This window comes from Enhydra lutris, unplaced genomic scaffold, assembly GCF_002288905.1.
Source record: "Enhydra lutris kenyoni isolate GAN:26980312 unplaced genomic scaffold, ASM228890v2 scaffoldscaffold1, whole genome shotgun sequence".
NCBI classification, from domain to species: Eukaryota; Metazoa; Chordata; class Mammalia; order Carnivora; family Mustelidae; genus Enhydra; species Enhydra lutris.
In genome coordinates this window covers 9,133,998-9,143,089 of record NW_019154085.1, presented here as the reverse complement: position 1 = coordinate 9,143,089, position 9,092 = coordinate 9,133,998, and the positions used below count along the sequence as shown (strand labels likewise).

Below are 9,092 nucleotides of genomic sequence, written 5' to 3'. Positions count from 1 at the left end.
AGGAGGAAAACACACTTGTCCCTCCTCACGCTAACTGGTCCAAGGGGCTGTGGGTGCGCTCGGTGACCGTTGGGAGAACCGAAATGGCAGAGGTCTGAGGCGTTTCAGAACTGAGCGGGAAGGGTTTTTAAACTGCGCAGGGAGAGAGGTTTCCGACGCGACAGCCGATGGCTCCCGGCCCTAATAGCCTCCCGCCAGCGCCGGGTCGGCTCCGCACCGGGAACCGCCTCCCCCTCTCCAGGTTAACCCCCCCCCCCCCCCCCCTCCCTCCCCCCCGCCCTTCCCTCTCCCCCGGCCCCTGCCCCCCCCCCTTCCCCCCCCCCCCCGCCAGACTCGCGCTCCCGCCGCAAGCGCCACCTCTTCTCTCAACCAGATGCCAGACGGGAAGCGCAGCAGGCCGACTGCGCGCACGCGCACTGCGCGGCGGGCGCCTGGGCAGGCGGGGCGTCTGCGCAGGCGCGCGCTGCTCCGGCTTCGCTCCCGCGCCGGCCGCTAGGCGTTCTTCCGCTGCTTCAGTCGGGCTTGGGGCCGCGCGCCGGCGGCGGCACCATGTTTCTTCAGTCAGTCAGTTTCTGGAATCTGGCGTTTTATGCCCTTATGGTTTTCATGGCAACCCTGGGGCTGTGGGACGTCTTCTTCGGCTTCGAGGAGAACAAGTGCAGTATGAGCTATATGTTTGAGTACCCGGAGTATCAGGTGAGGTTCGGCTGTCTCACCTGGGCGCTCTGAGACTCGGGCCCCTCCTGCGGGTTTCTCCCCACTTGGGCTCCCGCGCCTCTCCGGCTCCCTTATGCCAACCTCGTCTCCGGTTTTCTTTCGCTCCTGAAGACTCTGCAGACCCCCCCACCCCACCCGCTACCCTCACCTACCCTTTGTGTCCTCTCAACAGTGGGGTGTCAGGTAGATGGTTCCCTGAAGCATCCTCCCGGCCCCCCTCGTAGTTCTCCCCTGTCCCTCCGCTCCGTTCCCCGTCCCAAACCCCAGGTACAGATTCTTCCGACTGCCCGGGCCCACCCCACCCCCCATTCCTAGACACGCAACCTCAGCCCCTTTCCCTAAACCCAGACCCCATTTTCCCTGCGTTCCTGCCTTAACAGGTGCCCCAGACCCTCCTCTGCTTTCCACGCGCCTAAATTCTCACCATCCCGCGCCGTGATTTGCACGTCAGCTTTCGCCTTTCTGGAAAGGGGCTGAGCTGCTGCAGAGTGTGCAGTGGCCGGATCCCAAGACTGCCTTTGCGACTCCGGGGTTTTACTCCTGTGGGAGAGGCTCACCTGATAAGTAAAGTGGAGAACTACTGAGTCTCCCTCCCGTAAAGTTCGCGGAGCCTCCGGTTCGGTAGGTTGTGGGTCCGTGCGTGTGCGTACATGCCCGTGTTTCTGCACGTCGTCTCTGAGCAGTTCATCCAGAATCCGTTTCGGAGTGTTCTTGTTTTCTCACCGTGTTTGCAATTTAGGAGAGACCCGGCCTTCCCGGAGCGCGCACTTGCGCGCCGCCCCCCACTTCTTCTTTTCTGTTTTGACTATTTTCAATCCCAGTTGCTTCGTCAGGTCAGCACAGTGGAGTCTAGAATTTCATTCATGATCCCCTGTAGTGATAAGTTACACGAGTGTCCAAAGAAATTTCTCCTGAATGATTCTCCTACTTGTAAACGCATCCCCCAGTTACTGAATACGTGTCACATGGTAACTCCCTACCATAAAAAGTACATGTACTGGAATATGTTACTGATAAAACTAATTTTAAATATACTTTAAAAATAATATTTTTTAAGGTGAAGAATGCAGATCGTGATTTTCTCGGTGTAAAGGTCATTATGGAGGAGCAGATTACTTGATTAATGCTATTATTTAGATCCTAAAACTACCTAAGATTTAGATTGCTGAAGAACGTCTTTTCCCCGTGGGCAAAATTCTAGTTTAGATTTCATCTGTTTCGAGCTCTTTATCGCGGTTTTGCATCAATGCTTATAAGGGAATGGAAGAACTTGCTATCAGATGCTATTGCAGGAGATTTTAACGTGTTACTGTTGTCTCGGTTTCTAAGCACATATGCTGGTTTATGTTTCTCAGAGGCTATGCAGAGTTAAGTACGTGGGCTTTTAGTTTAGTGTTTTGTTTTTTTTTTTTTTAACTGAAAATAGAGCCCTTGTATTAATTTTTCTGTGGTTTAATAATTGGGAAACTCTCAACAGGTTGAAGTAGGTCACTTTAGTTTTGAATTGTGTTGAAGAGTTTGATTAAAACAAAATTATCTGGAACAATACAGAACTAATGCCCATTTATTTTGAGATTGTCTACAATTATTGAAGCTATTTTAATATCTGCGGTAGTAGAAATCGCTTAGTGTTTTGAGAACAAAGCACATGGACTCATAGATCCATTTCTTGCCTTAAAGTTAACTGGAAAGACAGAAAATTAGCTAGTGCAAAAGAGCTATTTGGCTTTTTTTTTTTAGTTGTTGAGTAGTCTGTATTTAGTTATTTTGACTTAGATTCCCTTTTTGAGGTTACTGTTAATAATTTGTCAGTACAGTAATAATTACAGCGGCTGGAGTTTCTGATACGCATTTTTCAGTAGATTTTTATTTTTATGATGTAAAAAGCTCTGTTAATTAATTACAGTATTTATACTTGATTCTTAGACCTTTTATTGTGCAGACCAGGTCATGTTATTTTATTTATTTATTTATTTATTTTTTAAAGATTTTTATTTATTTATTTGACAGAGAGAGATCACAAGCAGGCAGAGAGGCAGGCAGAGAGAGGGGAAAGGAAGCAGGCTCCCTGCTGAGCAGAGAGCCCGATGTGGGGCTCGATCATGACCTGAGCCGAAGGCAGAGGCTTAACCCACTGAGCCACCCAGGTGCCCCCAGGTCATGTTATTTTAGAAATACAGTTAAAACCTGTCTATAGAAATGAGTCACTTTGAAATGTAGTGAGATTTCTGGAAAACTGAGGTAATTCTATTAAGAACCAGTGTTTTTTAATGAATATATATTCTAAATATATTTTATATGTATTATTTTTAGTTACGTTTTATAGTAAGCTTTCTAATTGTTTACAGAGTGACTCCAGCATTTGAGATGACATAGTTGTTGGGTTTTCTCCTTGATGCCTTTTTCTTTTTTTACTGCTTATTTACATATTCTTTAGCCGAATGTTAGAGGAAATGAAAGGTAGTTGAAACACTCTACTTTATTCCCCATTTTAAAAATTAAAGGTGAGGCAGAAATTTGAGCTTATTTGTAAAAATGAAGTGTTGATTTTAAAGTTGTTTGACTAGGGTTGCCTGGGAGGTTCAGTCTGTTAAATGTCTGCTTTTGCCTCAGGTGGTGATGGGGGCGCTCCTGGGATCAGAGCCCCAGCATTGGACTTCCTGCTCAGCAAAGTCTGATTGATTCTCTCTCTCTCTCTCCCCCTCTGCCCCTCCCCACTGCTTGTTCTCTCTCTCTCTCTCTCTCAAAAAATTAAATAAATAAAATCTTAAAAAAACAAAAAAGTTGTTTTGAGTATTTGAGTATTTTCTACCTTTGGATTTCCAAAATTTGCTTGTTCAGAGTTAACTGAACATCTCACAAACCTACCAGGCAAAATATACATTATCCTTTAAAGCTTCTTGCTTTATTATGATGCAGGGCAAAGCTTTTATTTGGTAGCAGACAGTCTTAGGCAAATTGTAGAATTGGAGAAGAAACATCTGTGTTGTTTTCTCCTATACAGCAATCTATTTGGCTGTCCTCAGATATGTGATCTAATTGTTCTTGTCTGAAAGAAAATGTTGATATTGGAAAACACGAATCAGGCTTTTGTTATTAAGTGTGATGTTTACTTAGCAAATAGCTTATTGAATAACTCTAGATACTGGATATGGGTGAGGGAATTAGAGATGAATCAGACCTTGTGCCTTTATGTCTTTATAATTTTTATGGCTTTATAATACAGTGGGGGAGACAGGATGTAATGGATAGTTAAAATATAATGTGCTAAATGATAATTTCTCTGTAAGTGCATATGAGGGTCTTCACAGAAGAAAGCATCCAAGTTCATCTTTGGTAGTCAAAGGTTGTAGAGAAGATGTGGTTAATTAGAGGATATATACACACACACACACACACACACACACACACACATACACACATATACACACACATAGTTCATGAAGCACAGAAACAAGAAAACTACAGGAATAAAGAATAGCATTTGTGAAGGTAGGAAGGCACCAGGACACATTGTATAAGCGGTATGGATAGTATATAAACTGCTAACATTGGTTGCCTTCTGGTTAGGGAATTAGATGGCTAAAGGACTAGGGGTAGGAGAAAGCCTTTTCATTATACATCCTTTGAGTCTTGAATTTTGAAGCATATTAAAATTTTTAAAACTTAGCATGTATAAGTTAAAAGAATGGTAAGAATAATTGAAGACAGATTTTAGAGGGTCTCTCAGGCCTTTATCATCTATTAATATAATCAGGAAGCATAGGAGGTGTATGTTTTAACACGATATTTCTTTTTTTTTTTTTTTTTTTTTTAAAATATTTTTTTTTTTTTTTAATTATTTATTTGAGAGAGAGAGAGAGACAGTGAGAGAGAGCATGAGCGAGGAGAAGGTCAGAGGGAGAAGCAGACTCCCCATGGAGCTGGGAGCCCGATGCGGGACTTGATCCCGGAACTCCAGGATCATGACCTGAGCCGAAGGCAGTTGCTCAACCAACTGAGCCACCCAGGCGCCCAATTAACACGATATTTCTAATTATATTTTATGTTATTTGAGGGGTGGAGTGGGATGGAAGGGCGAGAGGGAAGGGGAAAGAGAGAAAAGCTTAAGTAGGCTTTATACTCAGCCTGAAGGCCAACTCAGGGCTCTCTCTCAGGACTTTGAGATCCTGACCAGAGCGGATGCTTAATTAACTGAGCCACGCAGGTGCCCCACAAGGTTTTTCTTGACAGCAGTATGGACTACGGATTGGAGTAGGGAGGTTATGACCATTCTGAAAGATTCACCTCTCCCTAGGTCTTTTTATTAAGCTGGAGTCCTTAGGGGTGGAATGGGGAAAGGGCTGAGAAGAGTTCTTTGTAAGATCTTTAAAACTATATTCATTTTAATCAAAATCTTTTTTTCTTTTTTATTAATTATGGGGCTCAAATTTTAATTTTCCAGTTTTAATTTACTAGTAAAATATATATCATAAAGACAATAGTTTCTTGAATCAGTATTTTTCTAGTACTTGGGAACTCGTTAGAATTTTTGTCTTTTGAAAGGGCTCTGGGTTAAAAATTAAAAGGAACTGTACTAAGGCAGAGTCAAGAGAGGATGAACAGCAGAGGCAGGATTGTGGAGATAGTTAAGTATAAAGGTAATTTGATTTTGATTAAAGGTCTGTTTTGGGGAGGGGTTCTCTTTTAAAGTAATCTATATAAAATAATTTAAAATATATGGGATCTTTTGCTATAAAAGTTTTCTTTTTGAATCCCTTGACCCTCTTTTTTCTTCATCAGCATCCTTTCCATATGCCTGTACTTTTTCTGTCTTCAATCTGGTCACAGCCCTTCTTGTTTCTTCCTGCTACTCCCAACTTGTACTCTGGAATGCAATTTTGCTATTTGCTAATAGTTGCCTATTTTTTCTATGTTAATTTTCAACTAGTTCAAAACTTTGTTTAGCTAATGTACTAAAAAGAATGATCTGATACTCACTTACTGTCATATCCAAAGGTGTAGTAAATTGGGAGGAGTTGGAGAGTAATGGTTTACTTATTCTCACATGTTTTCTTTTTGCTTAATGTGTGCTTAAAATATTGCACCATTTTCATTTTGATTATATATTGTGCATAGTCAGTATTGGGACAACTTTGAATTGAAGTCTATATATGTGAGATATATATATATATATATATATATATATATATATATTTGGAGGGGTAAAATTGCTAATATCTTAAACAGTAAGCTCACAATTTCTAAAGATATTTTCCGTTGTTATTAACACATTGTTTATGTTGATTTTTTTAAAGGAATATTCAGGAATGTGCATGAATGATCAGAATTCTGCTTTTTAGAACAGTGAGGTTTTTCAGTGTTACTACTATTTACAGGCTTTAAAATTTAAAATTCAGTACTTAAAATTTTTATCAAGCACATGTACAGCACTGTTAGATCATTAAATCTATTGATGTCTGCTTAAATAAAATCTACTGCTCAATGTAACTGGCTTCATTTTTAATGGTTTCTATAGTTTAAAAAGGAGCAGAAGAAGGGAGTGTACTTTACCACCACTTTTATAGATTCCTACCTTTTGGGGATGATGTTACATGAATTACTGGCTTTTTTGTTATAAAATAATATAAATAAATGTTATAAAATAATATAAATTGCAGAGTAGTCTAAGGCTTGCTGACAAACCATACACCTGGTCCACGAAAACCAAAACAGATGCTAACTCATTGGAATGTTTACGGTGAGGAGAGTGTGCATGTCTTGACCCAAGGCATGGCTGTAAGGTTCATATTAATTTGTAAAGCACATTGCAGGTCAAAGCATATTAAGTTGAGAGGTCAGAAAGCGGCATTGTAAAACAAGCTTACTTTCCTTTGAGTGATGTAACAACTGGACGATGCAGTTGAGCCTACGTAAAAGGAGAGGCATTATGAAACAGTTTAAAATAGCAAAAAAGAATTGATTTGATAATGGAAAGCCTTCATCATTTCTAAGGATAATTGATGCTGATACTATATTAAGTACATTTCCAATTATACTAACAAATAATTTGCTGACATACCCCAGTGTTTTTCTTTTGTCAATGACTATTTTGAGTAATTTATATTAATTAGAGTTTCAAGTAGTTCAATTTAAAAAAAAAAATTATTTATTTGAGAGAGAGAGAGAGAGACATAGAGAGAGCATGAGGGGGGAGGTGAGAGGGAGAAGCAGACTCCCTGCGGAACTGGGAGCCTGATGCAGGACTCGATGCCGGGATTCTGGAATCATGACTTGAGCCGAAGGCAGCGGCTTAACCAGTTGAGCCACCTAGGCGCCCCTAGGTAGTTCCATTTTATGTATTCCTGAAGACTGCATGGTTCAAAACTCACGTAATTCAAGATGTGTTCTACATATGAATAAAAGTAAAAGTGCAGTTTTATTATCAGTAATATTTTTACACTGTTTCAAATGTGTTTAATTCAGAATTGGGCACAGTAGACTGAATTGTATTAATACAACTGATTAAAGTGGAATTGCCTTTTTCTCCCCCCTGCAGAAAATAGAACTTCCAAAGAAACTGGCAAAACGCTATCCTGCATATGAATTATATCTTTATGGAGAAGGATCCTATGCTGAAGAACACAAAATTCTCCCTTTGACTGGTATTCCAGTTCTCTTTCTTCCTGGTAATGCTGGAAGTTATAAGCAAGGTAAGTCTTGGAAGTAATTTTGAAAGCTATAAAATTCAATCGAAGAATTTACCAGATACATATTCTATGTACTATGCTAGGCATATGGGAGACACAGATATTTGACGTATTGTCTCCAGGAAAAAAATATGAGTACAAAGAATAGTTGAAGACCACTTAGACAACGTAAGACAGAGAAAAAGAACATGATGGAGTAGGTAGGATAAGTGACACAGGGATCCGGGAATTAGCAGAAGAAAGGTTATGTTGAAAATGGAAGGTATAGAAAACATAACCTAGAATACTGATTAGAGAAGTAAATTGGTTTATGTTTTGCTGAACAAGAGAAAAGGTTGGTTTCTTTCTTTTGGAGCTATTTAAATCAGATCTAGAAATACTGATGGGAACACAGAAAGGTGAAGATAGGGAAGCTTTATGTATAGATTCCAAATTGAATGTTGGCCTGGAGATAATAGCAGTTATTTCTGGCATAACAATCAAGTAATCTGGAAGTAATTTCATTTCAAATATACTTTTTGGTTATTAACTGGCATATTCTTTTATATAATAAGAATTCTTTCGGGGATGTCTGGGTGGCTCAGTTGGTTAAGCTCATCATTATTCCAGGGTCCTGGGATCAAGTCCCATATACAGCTCCTTACTCAGCAGTGAGTCCGCTTCTCCCCCTGCTTGTTCTTTCTCTCTCTCTCTCTCACTCTCTAATAAATAAAATATTTAACAAAAAAAAAAATTCATCCAAGTTGTTGTATGAGCTGTGATTCATTTATTTTTTTCACTCTATGTTCTCCCATTATATGGCTATACCATAGTTTAAATATTCTGTCTTTGGATACTAATGTTATTTATATTTATTGGTAATTACAAGTAAAGAACATTTTTCTTACTTTGGATCACATAAGCACATGTTTCTGTAAGATGTATGCTATAATGTAACTCATGTCACAGGTTATATGTATCCTTCTATTTTTACTGGCTGTGCTAATTTATACTCCCAGAAATACTACATTATACTTCCCTTTGCTTCACATCCTTGACAGCATTAGAATTGTCAGATTTTTAAATTCTATACAGTATAGTACGTGTGATTTATTTTTAAAAAATTATTACTCTGGCTTTGCTGTGTAGAGAATATGCTGTAAAGGGGCAAGAGTGAAAGAAGGAAAGATAACATCATTAATCATCAGGGAAATGCAAATCAAAACCATAAGGATAGATGTGATTTCATACCCACCAGGGTAGCTATAATCTAAAAGATAATATCAAGGGTCATTGAGGATGTGAAGAAATTAAAACCCTTATCCATTGTTGGTGGGAATATAAAATGTCAGAGCCACTTTGGAAAAACAGTTTGGCAGTTATTCAGAATGTTAAACATAGAGTTTTATGCTTAGCAATTCCGCTATAGGTATCTACCCAAGAAAAATGAAAATGTACTTTCACACGAAAACTTGTTTACAAATGTTCACAGCAATACTATTCAAAATAACTAAAATGGAAAAACAACCCAACATCAACTAAAGAATAAAATACATACATATAGTGGAATATTATTCAGCAGTAAAAAGGAATGAATGATGAAAGAAGAAAATTACAGGCCAATATCCTGGATGAGCCTAGATGCAGAAATCCTTAGCAAAGTATTAGCAAACCAAATCCAACCATACATAATCAAGTGGGATTTAT

General features: G+C 39.5%; 1 protein-coding gene across 1 annotated transcript in view; it reads left to right on the top strand.

Annotated features, from left to right (window-relative positions):
* Nucleotides 1–534: 534 nt before the first annotated feature.
* Nucleotides 535–9,092, top strand: part of LOC111142035 (post-GPI attachment to proteins 1) — a 78,613-nt gene continuing 70,055 nt past the window's right edge. Inside the window, exons 1-2 of the mRNA XM_022494961.1 lie at nucleotides 535–696; nucleotides 7,256–7,409. Coding sequence (XP_022350669.1) covers nucleotides 550–696; nucleotides 7,256–7,409 — 301 coding nt within the window. The 5' untranslated portion in view covers nucleotides 535–549. The remainder of the gene's footprint in view (nucleotides 697–7,255; nucleotides 7,410–9,092) is intronic.